The sequence below is a fragment of the Saccoglossus kowalevskii genome, chromosome 20, assembly GCF_978046115.1.
Source record: "Saccoglossus kowalevskii chromosome 20, keSacKowa6.1, whole genome shotgun sequence".
In the NCBI taxonomy this organism is placed as follows: Eukaryota; Metazoa; Hemichordata; class Enteropneusta; family Harrimaniidae; genus Saccoglossus; species Saccoglossus kowalevskii.
The window spans coordinates 3,068,877-3,087,912 of NC_140660.1; the positions used below are offsets into that span (position 1 = coordinate 3,068,877).

General features: G+C 34.3%; 1 protein-coding gene across 1 annotated transcript; it reads left to right on the forward strand.

Moving 5' to 3' along the window:
• Nucleotides 1-347: 347 nt before the first annotated feature.
• LOC102801298 (uncharacterized) lies at nucleotides 348-17,901 on the forward strand. Its single transcript, XM_085494637.1, has 10 exons — nucleotides 348-455; nucleotides 6,788-6,946; nucleotides 7,769-8,004; nucleotides 8,294-8,429; nucleotides 12,350-12,468; nucleotides 13,379-14,783; nucleotides 15,037-15,294; nucleotides 15,595-15,684; nucleotides 15,882-16,097; nucleotides 16,200-17,901. Exons 2-9 carry the CDS (start codon nucleotides 6,808-6,810, stop codon nucleotides 16,082-16,084), a joined length of 2,586 nt encoding a protein of 861 aa, XP_085350763.1. The 5' UTR covers nucleotides 348-455; nucleotides 6,788-6,807; the 3' UTR covers nucleotides 16,085-16,097; nucleotides 16,200-17,901.
• Nucleotides 17,902-19,036: the final 1,135 nt, after the last annotated feature.

Here is a 19,036-nt window from a genome sequence, read left to right on the forward strand (position 1 = left end):
AAAAGGTAAACATAAATAAACAAATAAACAAACAAATCCAGGTAAACAATAAACAAAAGTTGAGCACGTGACCAAATTTGAATATTTTTTTTCAAAATGGGGAAAAAAAATAAAAAGTGAGATTTAAAAAATTAAGACCCGTTGGGGGGGGGGGTCTCGAATGGTCACGTGACCAACCGAAAACCCGAATTTTTATTTTAATCAAGGATTGATTTTAGCTATTGCCATTGTCAAAAATGAAATGCACAGACAGTCTGAATATCAGTGAAAGTTATTTTGAATTTTACAATGTGTTTTTTTATAAAATTGTGAATCGAATGTTGGGCTAAAAATATAGAATGTGTAATCAACGTGTTTGCGTTAGACTCGTTCGTTGGCGAGTGGATTATAGTTGCTGAGATTTATCAATTTAAATCCAAGAATTGCAACCATTATCCTAAAACAGAGACTATGAGGTCAGTGTCAAACCTTTATTTCATTGATCAGAAGTTCTGTGCTCACAATGTGACTTGAACTCGGTCAAACAACTGATGATGACAATATTGACATGTGCCAGTTCAAAAACACTATATGCATGTATCAGTGCCAACTGATCATGACACGTTACAGTTTGTAAACACGAGTAGGTAATCGGAGTATAGAGAATTCCAGCACAGTACAAGGGACATCAAATAACACTAAAACAGATATTGTGTAATAATTTTCAAAACAGGGAACGAAATTGACAATAGAATCAAATATAATTCCGTTTTTCTTTCAGTTCTCTCAAAACTCAAAAATAACTCCCATATCAAATGATCCACAGTCAATGTTGAGATAAAATGACAGTATTTTTGAAATCTGTTAATCTTGTAAGCATGCATAGTTTATGTGAAGTGTATCTGAATGGGAACAAATTTGAAAAAAGAATATTAGATAATATTAATTTATGAATTAAATCATATTCTATTATTTTAAATACCAAGTAATGTAAACACATGGATGACCCACAATTCATGTTACAACTATCTCGGTGCTGTTCACATATGCACATATATTAAAAAAAATGACAAAAGATTAATTATGCCCTTTTTAGTAAAGTATTATTATTAATTTACGATGTAACAGTTATCTAAAAATAAGAAAAAAATATATATTTTTAATTTAATTCTAATAATTTGACATGTTTATAATTTACACAATTCAGGTCAGCTCTCATGACCCCAGTCACACAAGATAAAATATAACAATTGTTAGTGCCTTTACCAATCAAAGTCTTGTTAGAAACTTGTTAAATCATTTTACAGTATTGATTAGATTTTGATACATAATTCTTAGAGAATTTTATGTTTTTATAACAACAGTTTGCTCAAAACTTGATACATGCATAGTGTTTTTGTAGTTGAAAGTCTAACTCTGATTTAGAATTAGGGCCAAGTAAAATATATCCTGTGTTTCCAGCAACCTTTTATACCTACCAATATTTGTAAGTGAAATCAAAAATTGTATTTAAATCAAAAATTATTCTTCATGTCACATCTCTAAACAGTTGTGTTCTTGTATATCATAGTTTCTCTTAATGATTTGACTCTAGTATACTGTACCCATCAGTTGTTTTGATTTGTTCCTGTGGAATGTTTTTTTTTTGATTGTCATCATTTTTTATTTGTGTTCTTGAACTTGAACATGACTGAAATGATGTTTTTGCAGAGGTCTACAGTTTGGTAGATTATTTTCATTTTTCTTTCTTTGCAAATTAGCCATGGTCACTTCTTGTATTTCCCTTTGTTTAGTGAATGGTATTTATTGATATTGAGATTTTTTTTTGTAAAAAATTAATTAATATCATGACAATGAACTTTTCTCTAATCATAATATCTCTGGGATTACGCAACAAATGGGAGTTGCAACAAATAAATCAAAATAAAAAATATCTTGGCACAGGTGTTTCATAAACCACATACCTGTCAAGCTCTAAATAAAAAATTTAAAAAATAGTTCTAAAAATAGAATCCCAAATTACAGTGATTTCTTGAATGGTCAAATTACAACATCATTTCTTGATAGAAAATTAAAATTGAAACACAATCCCTCAAGTTTTCACAATCTTTCATAGCTGTAAAACACAGAATTAAAATAATTAGTTTTAAAATTAGAATACCTTATGATGGTGAAATCTTAACTAATCAAATTTACAATAAAACACTAAATTAGATTAGATTTAGATTTCTGATGAAACCTTACAAAACACCATTAATCCAATGACGTTTTGTACATACACACACAATTGTTTGTGTTCTGGCACAGACCTGATTTGTGTTTATGTATTTTTGTGCTTATTACTTTAAAATCTGTATTAGAAGCCACAGCTTTTAAAAAAAGAATATAGTGCAACCGCAGTGCTCCAAATCCAACACACGCCTGACAGAACGATGTAGTCCCCCCCGACAATTTGTTGTCAGTACCAATCAAATTGCAGGAACGTCAGATAGTAATAATAATAATAATACAGTTTTATTACACCGTAATGAAATTACAAATTCATTTTTGGCTGAAAGTAATACAAGGTAAGGTAAGTAAAAAACAGAACGTTAAAATAACATACGATTAGGTAGTAAAAAATTAATGTAGTTTGTGTTTTTCAAAACACACTTTCAGATACTGTGTCACATGTCTTATTTGTTTAGGATGGTTTGTATCAATAAGGATAATAAACTTGTTGATATTGTTTTCAGACTGGAAAGTGGGGATTTCCTTGGTTAATTCAATGTACATAATATCCCTTTCATCAGTGTAATAGCTATAGTCTGTTATTAAATGAACTTCGTCTTCAATACTGTCACTGCTACACTTATCACAAATGCTGTTCTCTAGTGGGATTTTAGGTCTCTTATGTCTGCCTACTTCTATTTTGAGTTTGTGACAACTAAGTCTCAATTGAGACAGTAATCTAATATCTTGTCTATTATTTAACAGTTGTAGGTATTTAGCTGGACTAATATCACTTTTAAGTAGACTGTAAGATCTGAGCTTGGCATCTGGTCTCTTGATATTATTAGTGACAGTGAGTGAGTTTATTTGTTTGTTGACATAATGCGTGATAAGGTGCTGGCAAATTTCTGTTTGTGATTTTTGCAGACAATGCAAACACGATTTGTCTCCCTGGCTACGAGTGAGTGTCTGCACAGGAAAGACACAGTCTGTTGTACCCTGACAAGGTCTTGTGAGTTGCACCCTCTGCACGGTGTTACCATGACCACTAAAATGAATATTCATCAAATCTCTATGCAAGACGGCGTGAACTTTGCAAATTCGCAGTATTGATCTTGCCGATGAGACTTACACTATTCTGTCAGGCATAAGTGGGGTCTGATGCCATTCAGCCAGCGAGGGCGCCACCCATGCTTACATGTCAGGCTACAACTGGGGGATGTGGCTTTTAATATAGCATCTACCCATATGATGATTGTTACAGTGGCACATATATAGAAACTTGATTAGCTATAATAGTCAAAGCTTACAAGTTGCAGTTCTCAGAATAACCATGGGGCTAGTACGTGTATGTAAAAGAGTTATCGTAATGTCAAAATTAAACGTCATAGCTTATCACACATATAAGCAGAGTAACAATAATTGCATTTGACATTTATTGAGAACACACAACATCCTGAATGAAAAGGGTTACATTTCTTACATTGTAAAACTAACAAAATTCTCACAATAAATTGACTAATTCTAATAACTATACTACAACTGTACTATTTCAAAATATCAACGATAACAAAATTACAACTATAAAATGGTCTAGAACTAAAATAATAACAAAGACTGAAACAAAAGCAAAAACAAGAATATAAAAAAGAAATGAGATAATGATAATAATGTTGTTGCGATAAATTTAGGGGAAGTGTTGCTGCCTTATTTCCATACATAATTTAATATATTGTGCCAAAGGGATAGGCATTTATTTGTTGTTTAATAACATTATGAATTTGTTTTCATTTTCAATTTTTTTAATGTGTGGTACTTTTTTCTCTGCTGTCAAATAAGCTATTCTTTTGTGTCTGGTATCTTGAACATGTCATTATGAAATAATATTTATTTTCAATCTGGTTATTGGTACAGAAATTACAATTCTCTTTTCCACTGCAGTGTGAGTATGTCTGCCTGTTTCTATTTTGAGGCAGTGGTTCCCCATCTGAATTTTGTCAGAATTTGTCACAGTTCAATATTTTGGAGTTCAGTTAGGTAGCTTTCTAATTTAAACTCTGTTTTAAATATTCTATTGTTCTAAGTTTATTTTTTGAGTGAGCATTTGGTCTGGAGTTATCATGAATTTCCTTTTAATGCATTAAGCATTACATCCAAAACCACTGGTCTGATTTTTGGTATGAAGGTACCCTGTCGGATAGAAATTGAAATTTGTTCATAGATCAGTCTATAATTCTGCAAATTGGGTTAAAAAAAGGTAAAAATTTACATTTTTGTCAATTTCTCAAAAATCTTCAGTCTGATGACTTAATATTTAGCTTATAAGTACGTAAGCCGGTCATCTGTGTAGCTTGTTGATGTGGTACCATTTTCTTCAATTTTCTGTTTTTAGTGATTTTTTTATCATTATTTTTAACTTGTTTTCTTCAAATCATATTTTTTTTAAAAATTCTCTCCAACCATCATACAAATTGCTTTCATGTCAACCATAAAGTTTTGTCCATTTTGTCATGTGATGGAGTTTTCTTTTAATCTTGTATTTTTAGTGATTATTTTAGAGCTTTATTTTGTTGAATTTTTTTTGGCAGAAAATTTTATTTACACTAATTTTTTTCAAACTGCTAGATTTTTGACTCCCATGTGCGAAGCACATAATGGGAGTCTTTGCAGTTAGTGTGTCTGTGTGTGTGTATGTGTGTATGTGTGTCCGACTGTTCCACTGCTATCTCAAGAACCATACATCGGTTTTTGAAGAAACTTGGTGCATAGATGCTCTGGGCCAATGTGCAGATTTGATTAGGTTTTGGGAAAAATCCATGCTCGTTAATTACCTAATTTGCATGATAATTAGCTAATTTTTAGCTGTTCTATGACTGTTCCACTGATATCTAAAGAACCACTCATTGGATTTTGATGAAACTTGGTACATAGATGCTCTGAACATATGCGCAGATTTGATTAGTTTTTGGTAAAAATCCGTGCATATTAATTACCTAATTTGCATGATAATTAGTCAATTTTTGGGTTTTCTACTGATATCTCAAGTACTAATCATCACATTTCAATGAAACATGGTACATAGATATCATATGACACTGCACAGACCTGATAGTTTTTATGGTAATATCCTTACATATTAATTACCTAATTTGCATAATTAATTAATTTTCAGCATTTGATATATGTAGTGAGCATTACATTTCAATGAAACTTGGTACTTACATACTCAAGGACTATGCAGAGATTGATTGTTTCCGATAGATATTTGTGCATATTAATCACCTAATTTGCATAATTAATTAATTTTCAGCTTTTCCACAGCTATCTCAAGTACTAATCATCGCATTTCAATGAAGCTTGGTACATAGATCCTTTAGGACAATGCAGAGACCTGATTAGTTTTAGGGTAAATACTTGTGCATATTAATTACCTAATTTGCATAATTAATTTTCAGCTTTTCTACTGATATCTAAAGTACTAATCATCACATTTCAATGAATCTAGAATTATGCAGACCCAATTAGTTTCCGGTAAATATTTGTGCATATTAATCACCCAATTTGCATAATTAACCAACTTTCACTCTGATATCTCAGGTACTAAACATCACATACCAATGAATGTACATGGATGCTGTAGGACAATAGACAGACCTGGATAATTGTGGATTAAAATCTGTACATATTAATTACCTAATTTGCATAATTAACCAATTTTAAGCTTTCACTCTGATATGTAAAGTACTAATTATTCCATTTCAATGAAACTTAGTACAAAGATGCTCTAGGACAATGTACAAACCTAATTAGTTTGGGGTATCTGTTCATATTAATTCCCTAATAAGCATAATAATTCATAATTTTTTGGTTCTAATCACATTTCAATTAAACTTGGAAACATAGATTTTCTGTTACATTGCGCAGACCTCATTAGTTTTACATTCAAATCTGTTCATATTCATTTTCTGATTTGCATAATTAGTTTTCAGCTAAGTAATTTCGAATTATATTTAATGTGTCTCCAATACTCTCAGCACATGGGAGTTCTTTCTAAGCTTTCTTTGATTATAAATTGTTTTTTCAACTGCTGTTTTTAACAGGAAAATTGCGTCTGTCATTCTCCTGTCTTTCCTAAAGCCAAACTGCATGTCGGTAAATAATTTATTTTCTTCCAAGTATGTGGTTAATCTTTGATTCATTATGCCAGTAAATAGTTTTGAGAGACAACAGGTTGCAGGAAATTTTGCACTATCTAGAATACAGTTGAAAAGTTTCTGTAAACATCTCATCATTAACTTATTCTTGGTTTTCAACATTAATATGTATAACTGTAATTTCATGAGCACTGCTACAAAAATGAATATGCTACCAGTAAAATATTAAAGATATTTGCCAAGAGATGTAACTAACATATTAGATGACCATATATGGTTATTAACCTTTTGAATATGCATAACTGTTCTATCTGCAGCACTGTTACAGGTAGAGACATGCAACCAGTGCCATTTTTAGGTATATATATGGTTTGTATAACAAGTTGATAACAATTGCAGTTGCCATAGCAACAACTATATAATCTACCATGTTTATTTTGTAGTGGTCCGTTCTTATGTGGCTATGGCTGGAGCTTGTCATGCTGGAAAAACAGCCACAAAAATGAACCTAGCTGGCGAGCCATTTGATGAACACTATGACAGTACAGTAGGCGGTGATATGTTTGTTTTAGATCTAGACAACTGGACAATTGAACATACAGGTACGTATTTGTGTATGTTTACTGTATATTGCATCTGTACATTTCACTTATTCATGACTCAATTAAGTACATACTAATATTATGCTAATATTGTATGTTTACATATCAATACAACACAATTAAGTACCTACTGATATTATGCTAATATTGTATGTTTACATATCAATACAACACAATTAAGTACATACTGATATTATGCTAATATTGTATGTTTACATATCAATACAACATTACACACACAAGAACAAATCATAGTAACATCGGGAAATAGCTAATACTCTATAATGCTACCAGTTATATGCAATTGTACATAACTGTTACTTTTGACAGAGATAACAGTAATATGTGTGTGTGCATATAAGCACATAGACATGTATATTCCAATCACATTTACAATTTACACATATACCTCACATAATAGGCACATTTAATGTCATTGTTCAGACACAAAAATGGCTGAATTGTGGCTATTTTAGTGTATGAACAGACTACGCTGGTATATTTGCTAATTAATCTAATTGTTATAGTGAAGATACCATGATAGGAATGTAAGTATATAATCAGCATTTACAGAATGAGTGGATGCTTAAGACTTGATTGTATAAACTGAAATGAGAAAAAATGCAAAACCAACTAAATGCAAGCTTTATGATAAGAAAGAATACTAGCAAAATGGTCTGAGATGAACACCAATTAGTTCCTTCACACACTCACTAATTTGCATTTAATTTACTAAAAATGTGTGATTTCTTCGATTTGCTTGCTCTGATCATTACATATCACATAATTTGCATGTTTGGTATATTCCTCTTATCAATCTAGCACGTAGTGATAAATCCGAAAATAAAGGTATTCATACTACTCGAAGCACATCACGGACGATCACGGCTCCTATAGATAGAGAAGAGAGTCAGCAAGAATCTACTGATGGCCCAACAGCTAAAAAGCTAAGACGTATTGATGAACGTATAAGACGAGTAGAAAACACAGATGCAGTAGACTTTGATGTCACCCTGCTAGATTTTGCAGGACAACAAGTTTATGAAATGTCTCATCAGGTCAGTCATTATATTTTTTATTAATTATTTTTACAAAAATATTTATCCTTCCTTCAGACAATAGCTGTATTCGTAGTAAAATGTATAATCCAAATTACACATTTATATTCCTATATCCGACATCATATCATGTAGTGTATATAGTCTACCATGATAGCAATTTATTTCATGAATCATGTGATTCTCATTGAATGGAATTCAAAATGGATAGATTTCATTTCAATACAACATTTATACTGACGTACGTCTTTATATTAATTTATACAATATATTTTGAATTACTTTCTAGATGTTCATGGCCATGCTGGGAGTTTATATTCTCGTAGTTGATTTGTCTCTTAAACTTGATGATGTAGTCCCTGATGAATTTGAAGGTGATGGTGGGAAAAAGAAGAAGAAGAAGAAGAAAAAGAAGACTGTGAGAGGTACGAATTTAGGTATTTACTAATCATTGTCTGTGGTGAGATATTGATTTGAATATATCTCAGACTTTAAAAAAAAAATTGGCATTCAAAGTATATTGGTATGTGTAGGTATGCATTGGTATGACAACCTAATAAAACGTAGCATGACCTTTCTGAATGAAACAAACTTAAGCTGACAAATGAATTCACTTGTAGTATAGCGATTGCCGCATCAGACTCACGTTCTGTAGACCCAAATTCAAATCCTACCTCAGAATGAACATCGAAAAAGTCAACCCCTACCCTGGGTGAGTGTGCCACAGACTCAATGGGAAGGCCAATTCCACTGACGGAGATTCATTCACTAACGAATGCGACTTTGGGGGATAGCACACTAATATTGTCATTTGATAGAGAACATGACTATGACTTCTGTGGCAAAATGCACTATATGTCAGCACTAGTACCTGCACTATATGTCAGCACTAGTACCTGCACTATATGTCAGCACTAGTACCTGCACTATATGTCAGCACTAGTACCTGCACTATATGTCAGCACTAGTACCTGCACTATATGTCAGCACTAGTACCTGCACTATATGTCAGCACTAGTACCTGCACTATATGTCAGCACTAGTACCTGCACTATATGTCAGCACTAGTACCTGCACTATATGTCAGCACTAGTACCTGCACTATATGTCAGCACTAGTACCTGCACTATATGTCAGCACTAGCACCTGCACTATATGTCAGCACTAGTACCTGCACTATATGTCAGCACTAGTACCTGCACTATATGTCAGCACTAGTACCTGCACTATATGTCAGCACTAGCACCTGCACTATATGTCAGCACTAGCACCTGCACTATATGTCAGCACTAGTACCTGCACTATATGTCAGCACTAGTACCTGCACTAACAAAAAAAAGTCATCAGTGTCCTGGCACAAAAACATTTAAAAAACATTAAAAAAAAAGTTCAGAGTTTGTAATTTAGTACTCCAATGATCTCAGTTCCTGTGATGTCTTAAGAGCCAGGAACAGCTAACAAGGGTTTGAGTACAGTCTCTATAATTTTGGAGCTAGCAGATACTCACAAAACAGTTGGTTGTGAATTAGTGGTGTTAATGTGATGGCAAGAGTTCTAGATGCCACCTCTGGTCCAAGGCTGGTTTATGTGATGTTTTTACCAGGACCTGCATATGAGCATACAGGGTTCACAAAACAAGTTTCATACATTTTTGCTTGGAACCCATACCACATGTGAACACTGGTATGGGATCTGTGCACAACTGCATAGAATCTATGGCAGAAATGAACTCCAGAATGGACTTTATGCTGGAACCTGATATGAACACTGGTACATACTCCATAAATGCATGCAATGTGTTCAAAACAACATTTGTGGTATTTACCGGTACATTAATTAACACAGAATTGTGAGATTCACTGTCAATAAGTCAGGGACGAGACTGCTTGTGCAAGCATGCCTTTTATTAACAGTGCTTGACTGACCTGATTACAGGCCTTACCATCAGATTTGGAGTTCTTGGTTGTGTTGCCCTTCAGTACTGATCATGGTTATCATACAAGGGCAAGTTGGATGTTTACTCGAGTGACATTGCTCGGTATACACTCAGTTGAAGAGTCAGAACTCTATCCACTTGTTGTGAAACAGATTGGCAAAGAGAAAGTCTGACATACATAGATCAAAGCTTGCTTTCATTATAGAACATTTTCAGAACTCTATCCACTTGTTGTGAAACAGATTGGCAAAGAGAAAGTCTGACCTACCCCCCGTACATAGATCAAAGCTTGCTTTCATTATAGAACATTTTCAGAACTCTATCCACTTGTTGTTGAACAGATGGGCAAAGAGAAAGTCTGACCTACATGGATCAAAACTTGCTTTCATTATAGCACATTTTCAGAACTCTATCCACTTGTTGTTGAAGAGATTGGCAAAGAGAAAGTCTGACCTACATAGATCAAAGCTTGCTTTCATTATAGCACATGTTCAAGTGAATAATACACTTCTTTTATATGAGTGTAATTTGGATGCATGTCTGTCAAATATTATGCATATTTTTGATGAAATAACTTCTTCATAAATATTCAATAAATTGTTAATAATTGAGTCTTCGAAGGGTAACTACACATATCTAGTGTGAATATTTCATATTAACAGAATAAAAACTCTTAGAACCATTCAGCGATGAACCTCTCACCAACTGATAAACCAAAATGGAAACAATGCACCTCATTGTTTATGTGTTTCAAATATTTCACACATATTTTACTAAATATAAAAGAGTAAAAAATTAATGTTTTTATTATTACCTTGCCCGTACCATCAAAGATGGAAGGGAAAGGTATATTAAGGGAAAAATGTTGTCCGGCGTTGTCGTTGTTGTTGTCGTCGTCGTTAATAATTGTTACTGTGTGCATAATAACTTTACTAATTCTATTCCAAACTTTATCAAACTTGGTCACCTTATTCATCAGTATAAAGTCTTCCCTGAGTTTGAACAACAGATGTCCTGTATGAAAATATCATGCAAAAATTGAGAAAATCTAATAAAATATTTTGACTGTTTCTACTTGACTGATCACTGGTGATACACATCAAAGGTCACTGATCTCAGTGGAAATATGCATTGTTGTATGTGTTCAATGAAGCAAATGATTTATCTTGTAATAATATCCTTGGTAATGTATCTCAGAATCCCATACTGGGTTTCAAAACCAACTCATGGAAGGATTGCACAGTCTGATACACATTTGCAAGCCTACCAATAAAATCTTTACAGAAAACAAGATGTCAGAAAATCAATATAAGGACTCCTATGAACTGGGTGCCTAACTTTGATCAAGATCTGAAGCTAATAGAAAATCTGTTTAGTTCAAAGTTATCAAATCAAAAACAATACATAAAAAATACATTAAAAGCAAAACATTTCATCTACATTTTAAAAAGAAAATTATTCTAAAATATATGTATTCTGTATTTGACAAACAGTTCATTCGACAAATGAAAACTCACAGGAATATGTTTCAGCTATTAGAACAGAATGATAGAGTTTTTATAATACTAGTTTAAAAACGCACTTCAAAGATTGCAGTGTCTGAAGATGTAGATTCTCAGGAGGCAACAGTACTGTTGACTTCTCCCTCCACTGGACACCAACTAACTATTTAAGTTGATTTGCATACAAAGCAGAGCTTGCAACATGATAGCTATTCATAAAGGGTGGTTTTTTTTACTTTTCATATAATACAGTAGTCACAATGAGGCAGTTCATATTTGTCTCAGTGAATCATTAATTTTTGACAGACACCTGTACAAAATACTTGTACTAAAGCCAGCTAAAATTTTCTGTTATCTTGCATGTTTTATGAATCTATTCACATCTAAATGCAGCACATTTTTTTCAATGAGACATTTGTTTTTATACTAAAATATCTGAATTACTTTGAAGAAAGCTGGAAATTATGTCCCTTAAAATAATTAAACAAATAAGGCACCAATGTTTTTGTAAGATATTTACATCTTTTAAGGACATTCGGTAGACTGATTCCCCACTGTTGGTTCAACCCCAAAACTTGTTTGTATTCAAAATTAATTATGACACTGCATATTTATATTGAAACAAACTATGATAAAGGGAATTATATTATATAACAAAGGACAAGGTCACCAGAGTTCAACTATGTTTATTTTTATGGAGTCTTTCTTAATTGTCTTTACCTGTTTTTTCGTTATCAAAATTAACTGTATTTTCTCATGTCCTGGTATATGCTTCATAATTACACACGGACATAACATGCATGATGTTGGTTAATTTACTATTATTTATTTTCTGTGACATTTGTAACCTTAAATTCATCAACTTATTAGCTTCAATCACATATTTGTAAATTGTTGTATTTCTCAGAGTATATTCATGGATGGATGAATTCAATACATTCACATACAACTAAAAAAGGCCAAGATCTGAAAAGCATAATGCAAAATGTCATTGTTATTGGAACAAAGATTGATTTAATATCAAAGGTAATGTATATTATCTGTTATTTAAAATGATTTCTTGTACAATTTTCTCATCATATGTAGAAACTTTGTTTTGGCGAGTGAATTACAGTGCATACCGACCCTGCTTGACTGACAGTCCAAAACCTTTTGGGTATTTCTATTTTTGTGTTCATGTTTTGCACCCATCACTTCCAAAATGCTCCAAATTTCACTGTCATAATAACTGGTCTTTGACTATTGTGTCACTTTTCTGAATACCGGCATTCAAATTTATATAATACAGTGTGGATATTGACCACCATGAATATCTTTTGAATACATAGACCATGGTAACTGTTCATAAACCTACACGTCAACAGTGACTGTTACAGCCACGAACCATGGTAAATACTTCATTCCATTTTCCATTCACCTTACAAAAAATGACAATTACCAGTTTTTAAGAAGAATTTGTGCCATTTTTGTGTCGAAAATAAATCACTTCCACATTGTGTTACCACAATGCCTTTGGAAATTCCTAAAAAGTTTTTTGCAACAAGAATTTTGGCAAAATCAAGCACAGTCAAAGAAGACGTACTAGCACTTGGTAAAACACAAATTGTTTTTTGCCCAATTTTTTGAGTGGTGTACTTGACTAAGTACACACCCCTGTACACAATGAGACCTACAACATCAATTCATCGCCAAATCTAAGGTGTACTTCTGCATTTTTGTATAATCACATGAGTACACCATCTACTCTGATTTAATACTACTCTTTTATTATATGTTTGTGAACATATTTCTTGTAAGTAACAAATAGAAGAATCCTATTGTTGGGTGGATCTAATTTGTCTGCCCAGACACTTCATTTTTTTGTAATCAAACATGAATTGTTCCTGGTGTTACAATATCATGAATTTATGATTTGTTTTCAAATGATATGTTTCAGGAAACGATGGAGCAACGAAAAGAGGAACTAGAAACTTTCTTGAGGAGTATGGAAGCTGCTGTACACATTGCATGGCCAATAATTCCTATCAGCAACAAACCGATGCAGTCACCTTCACCTACCGGTAACCCAAGTGATCTTTTGCAGTCACCTTCACCTGCCGGTAACCCAAGTGATCCTATGCAGTCACCTTCACCTGCCGGTAACCCAAGTGATGCTTTGCGGTCACCTACACCAGCTGGTAACCCAAGTGATGCTTTGCAGTTACCTTCACTAGATGGTGCCCCAAGTGATCCTTTGCAGTCACCTTCACCAGGAGGTAACCCAAATGATGCTTTGCAGTCTCTCAAGGATAAGATAAAGGAGCTTGTTTGTCAACTCAGTCATGAAGTTTCATTTAACTGGTTGCAGTTCGAGCTTCTACTGAATCAAAAGGTGGTTGAAGAAAATCTACGCCCAGTAATGAAATTGGCTGAGGTCTATGAGGTTGGTGAATCTATGTCTTTATCTAAACAGGAAGTTGATGACGTGCTGAAATTTTTCCACAGCATTCGAGATATCCTACACTTTGCAGATGATCCTGACCTTCGTAATGATGTCATCATCAGTCCACAGTGGTTCATTGACTTGTTGAGACTTTTCATCACTCACATACCAGAACTCCCTGATGAGCAAAAGGAGGTTCTCCACCAATTGATTTGCAATCTATATGACAAGTTAACCACTCACGGGAAACTTGATGTCGAATTGGTAGAATGGGTCCTAAAGAAGAACAACAGACTAGAAGATAAAGACATCCTACTTCGACTATTTCAACTGTATGATATCATTTACCCATGTTCCCCACAATCAGGGTCAGAGGTCACCGAATACTACATGGCATGCCTTCTTGAATCAGAACCAGAAAATCGTCTACTGTCACCTTTACATAGTACATCAGGTCCTACTCTATACCTCCACTTTGCTCGTAATTATTTACCTGATGGGTTTTTCCACCAGCTAGTCATTAGATGCATCAAGAAGTGGCCAGAAGCCAAGTTATTCTATAATGATGCCTGGTTTGATATTGGAAAGAAGCATATCCTCATCATGTCGAAGAGAGAATCTGACATCACCCTTACAGTGAAGACAGAACCAGCAGGAAGCAGAGCTGTGAAGTTACAATCATCCTATGGTCCACAAGTAAGAGAATATGTGGAAAACAACATGAATGACCTTATCAAGCGATATAACCCTGGTTTGTCATACATGCCATGCTTGAAGTGTCCATGTGGTAAACATGTTAACCCAGAAATTACACTTGATGGAAAAGACAGAGATGATGGTTGTGTTGAACATTGCAAAAAACGATGCTTACATAAGAATCTAATGTATATGTCTGATTGGTCGTTCTGGGAATCTTCAGGTTAGTATTTTGTTTTGATTGATATTTATATTTAAAAGACAGTTATGATATGGTGAATTCTGCTCATTTCATCAATAGTTATGTTTATGTATATAAAGAATAATTTTAATTATTTGTTTATATTTTAACAACTATATATATATATATAATTTTGGTTAGCAGCAGTGTTAATAAAAAATAAACATGTATATTGGTTACATAAACCTATCATCCATCTTATTTGCTGTAATTTTCTGTATTTGTTTTTTTTCAGGAGAAGATTGCCAACCTGTCATCACCAAATTAGATGTGAAATCTGGTTGTGTATCTATTGAGTGGGACCTGGGTAAAGCGACATCAGGGTTTATTGAGAGATCTGACGATAAACTTAACTGGACTGAAATCAAAACTGTGAAGGCTAAGACTGGTTCTTACAAGGATCCTGGATTACAATCTCAGACTACATACTATTATAGGATACAAGTTGACGATGACACATCTGATGGTTATACCGTCTCTATAAATACTGAAGGTATATATGTATTACACTACACTCCTATACAACTACTGCTTGTAGTATGACTTGTGTGACTTGAACATTGCCTCCTGCAAGTCAGTTTCAGATTCTCCATATCAATTTCAGGATTGCATGTGATAACTTCAAATTGTCTGGTTTCTCTCATCATATGACCTATGACCTTTTATTGTGGTGTTAGTACCATGAATATAAATTGAGTCATGTGATGATGCAGTGTGGTACATGTATTTATAATATGTATGTGTCATTGACCCAAGCTGAGTAATCCGATGTATTTTTCTTATTGTTTGACAGGAGACATTGACTCGTCCAAGAATGAAGGAATTTCTGGTGAGGACAAGTTCAATCAAATGCTTATTGATGTCTCTTCTGATATGGGGGAAGGTAATCTTTAAATCACATTTTGTTTTCATTTCAGATTTTGCACATGATTCAATATTAAATTATGAATAAATTCATCATATATTAAGTAGATTTAATTGAAGTCACCATTTCATTCATCACAACAAATCAGTAGTATTTGTACTTCACAGTGGTGTGTACCAGTAATTTGATGAATAATTAAATGATTTTTTTTACAGATGACTTGAGATTATTAAAACATAACTGTGGCGGTGGACTGATACCAAAAGGGATTCTAGAGAAGAAGACAACTGCATATGATGTGTTTGATTGGTTATGTCAACAGTGTAAAATCAGAATTGACAACACAGAGTTTTTGGAACTATTATTAAGGCGTATAAACAGGATCGATCTGGCGCAAAAAGTCCAGGAATATCACTGATGACATGACAGAGGTGAATATATTTATCTGAAACTGTTAATTAACTACTATTAGATTGTAATAAATTAATAACTATTTATTGAACACTGATTTCTATTTGTTTCTGGTGTTTCAGATTTATGGAAGTGGTACCAATAGATCTCCTGTTGAAATTATAGATATAGCCATACTGAGTGTACCTTGTCATAGATCTACACTTATGAAGTTATCAAGAGAGACACACTTACAGCTGTAGATGTATCCATATATAGTGTTTCTTCGTTACAATTTCACCTTTTGTAAACAGACACCCGTAGGACACTTGTGGATCAGTGGAAGAGTCCCTCATCCAGAGTTGTCTGTTTTTGAAGTTTGTTTAAAATTAGTATTATAAAAACTTTATAATTGTGTTCTAATAGTTGAGGCAAATTCCTGTAAATTTTGATTTGTGAAAGTTGTCTACTTTGACAAAGAATTTTTAGCTCCGCTGTTGACTTTGTCGAGCGGAGCTTATCATATGAGTGATTGTCCGTCGGCGTCCGTCGTCCGTCGTCGTCCGTCGTCGTCCGTGTCAATGTTTTACTTTTTCGACTTCTTTTTGAAAACTACAAGCCTGAATGCTTTGATACTTAGTGTGTATGTACCTGGGGTAGACCTCTCTTAGATTTGTTCATTTCATGATGATATCTTCAATTCAATTAATTTTGGTGAATATTTTTGTAATTTTTGGTAAAAATTTATATTTTTGACTTCTTGTTAAAAACCGCAAGTCCAATTGCTTTGATATTCCATATATAGATGCAACATGTGGACCTTTCTCAGATTTGTTTATTTCGTGATGATATCTTCAATTCTCTAATTTTGGTGAATATTTTTGTAATTTTTGGTAAAAAGTGATATTTTCGACTTTTTGTTAAAAACCGCAAGTCCAATTGCAAGTCCAATTGCTTTGATATTACATTTATAGTTACTACATGTGGACCTTTCTCAGATTTGTTCATTTTGTGATGATATCCTCAATTCTCTAATTTTGATGAATATTTATGTCATTTTTGGTAAAAAGTGATATTAAGTCTGATTGCTATACATACTATGCATATTGTTCATTTTCTAATGATATCTTCTGTTCTTTAATTGAAATGTGCATTGCTAACAGCGGAGCTATCTCAGCCAACAGGCTGCTTGTTTTTTTGTTTACATTGTCGCGTGAACTGTGTGTCAAATACAGCGTACATATTTTGAGTGCATTTTTATTCCAAAATCTGGATGCAACATTTTGCCTGTAATGTATTTTTGTTTTGTAACTTTGAACTAAACATAATTTGCTATTGGCTTCAAATCTTGATCAAAAGTTTGGCATCCAAAGGGTTAATCATAGGAGTGCTTATATCAATTATCTGACATCTTGTTTTCTGTTGAGATTGTTTATGTATTTTATCAAAGTATGTTTGCAAATATGTTAATACATTAACATTTATTAATTAGAAAGTGTATCACCAGTAATCAGTCAAGCAGAAACAGTCAATATTTTTATTCTTATCAGATTTTGACTTGCTCAATTTGTGCATGATATTTTCACGCAGGAATAGAATTAGTAAAGTTATTGCGTCATTAAGTCACATTCTCACTAACACGACAAACAGTACACCACATTCAGTCAAATAATGTTCTCAGTCACACCAATAAATCACTTTCTAACATTTTATTTGATATTTTGTGCAGTTATTGCAGACTGTTCGCATGTCTTGATTGGTAATGAAAAGGAATATGCAAATGATATGTAAATTAGATAATTTGTATGTATGATTTCGTAGTAAATAAAGGAACAAACTATCTAGGTCGTATTGCAATTTATTCTGAATGCAGAGTTTCAGGAACTACTGACCCCCCTAGGGATTGAGTTGCAGGTACTAACGATCCTCCCTAGGCACAGAGTTGCAAGTACTAACCCCACCCTCCCCCACCCCACCCCGGTGGTTACAAGTACTATCCCGTCCATACTGAGCTGCCCCCCCCTACAGAGCCGACAGATGCCATCCCACCCCAGAGCTGAAGATTCTGAAGACCCCTGAATGCAGAGTTGCAGGTAATAAACCTCCCAGTACAGAGTTGCAGATACTACGGACCCCCGCGGTAGAGTTGCAGATACTACCGACCCCCTGGGTAGAGTTGCAGGTACTACCGACCCCCTGGGTAGAGTTGCAGGTACTACTGACCCCCTGGGTAGAGTTGCAGATACTACTGATCCCCGCGGTAGAGTTGCAGATACTACCGACCCCCTGGGTAGAGTTGCAGATACTACCGACCCCCTGGGTAGAGTTGCAGGTACTACTGACTACTGACCCCCTGGGTAGAGTTGCAGATACTACTGATCCCCTGGGTAAAGTTGCAGATACTACGGACCCCCTGGGCAAAGTTGCAGGTACTACCGACCCACTGGGTAAAGTTGCAGGTACTACCGACCCCCTGGGTAGAGTTTCAGGTACTACCGACCCCCTGGGTAGAGTTTCAGGTACTACCGACCCCCTGGGTAGAGTTTCAGATACTACTGATCCCCTGGGTAAAGTTGCAGGTACTACTGAACCCCTGGGTAGAGTTGCAGGTACTACTGACTACTGACCCCCTGGGTAGAGTTGCAGATACTACTGATCCCCTGGGTAAAGTTGCAGATACTACGGACCCCCTGGGCAAAGTTGCAGGTACTACTGAACCCCTGGGTAGAGTTTCAGGTACTACCAACCCTCTGGGTAGAGTTAAAGGCCCTACAGAAACCCCCCTATACAGAGTGAAAGGTGCTCCCCCCACACACACAGAGTGGAAGGTGTTTGGAAATAATCTTTTTTGCAAGGCTGGTAAAAGTTACCTGCTCTTATACACTGTACCCGATTGGTCACCCAACCCTAACATCTAACAGACAGACCAATCAGAGAACAGCTAGTTTGTTGACAGATCAAAATTTGTGTATAAGAGTAT

What these genes read in the sequence shown, in the direction of transcription:
- LOC102801298 (XM_085494637.1), top strand. Translation starts at nt 6,808, where the DNA reads ATGGCTGGAGCTTGTCATGCTGGAAAAACAGCCACAAAAATGAACCTA. An exon ending in AGATTGATTTAATATCAAAG is followed by an intron (nt 12,469 to 13,378) that starts GTAATGTATATT and finishes GATATGTTTCAG; the next exon opens with GAAACGATGGAGCAACGAAA. An exon ending in GTCGTTCTGGGAATCTTCAG is followed by an intron (nt 14,784 to 15,036) that starts GTTAGTATTTTG and finishes GTTTTTTTTCAG; the next exon opens with GAGAAGATTGCCAACCTGTC.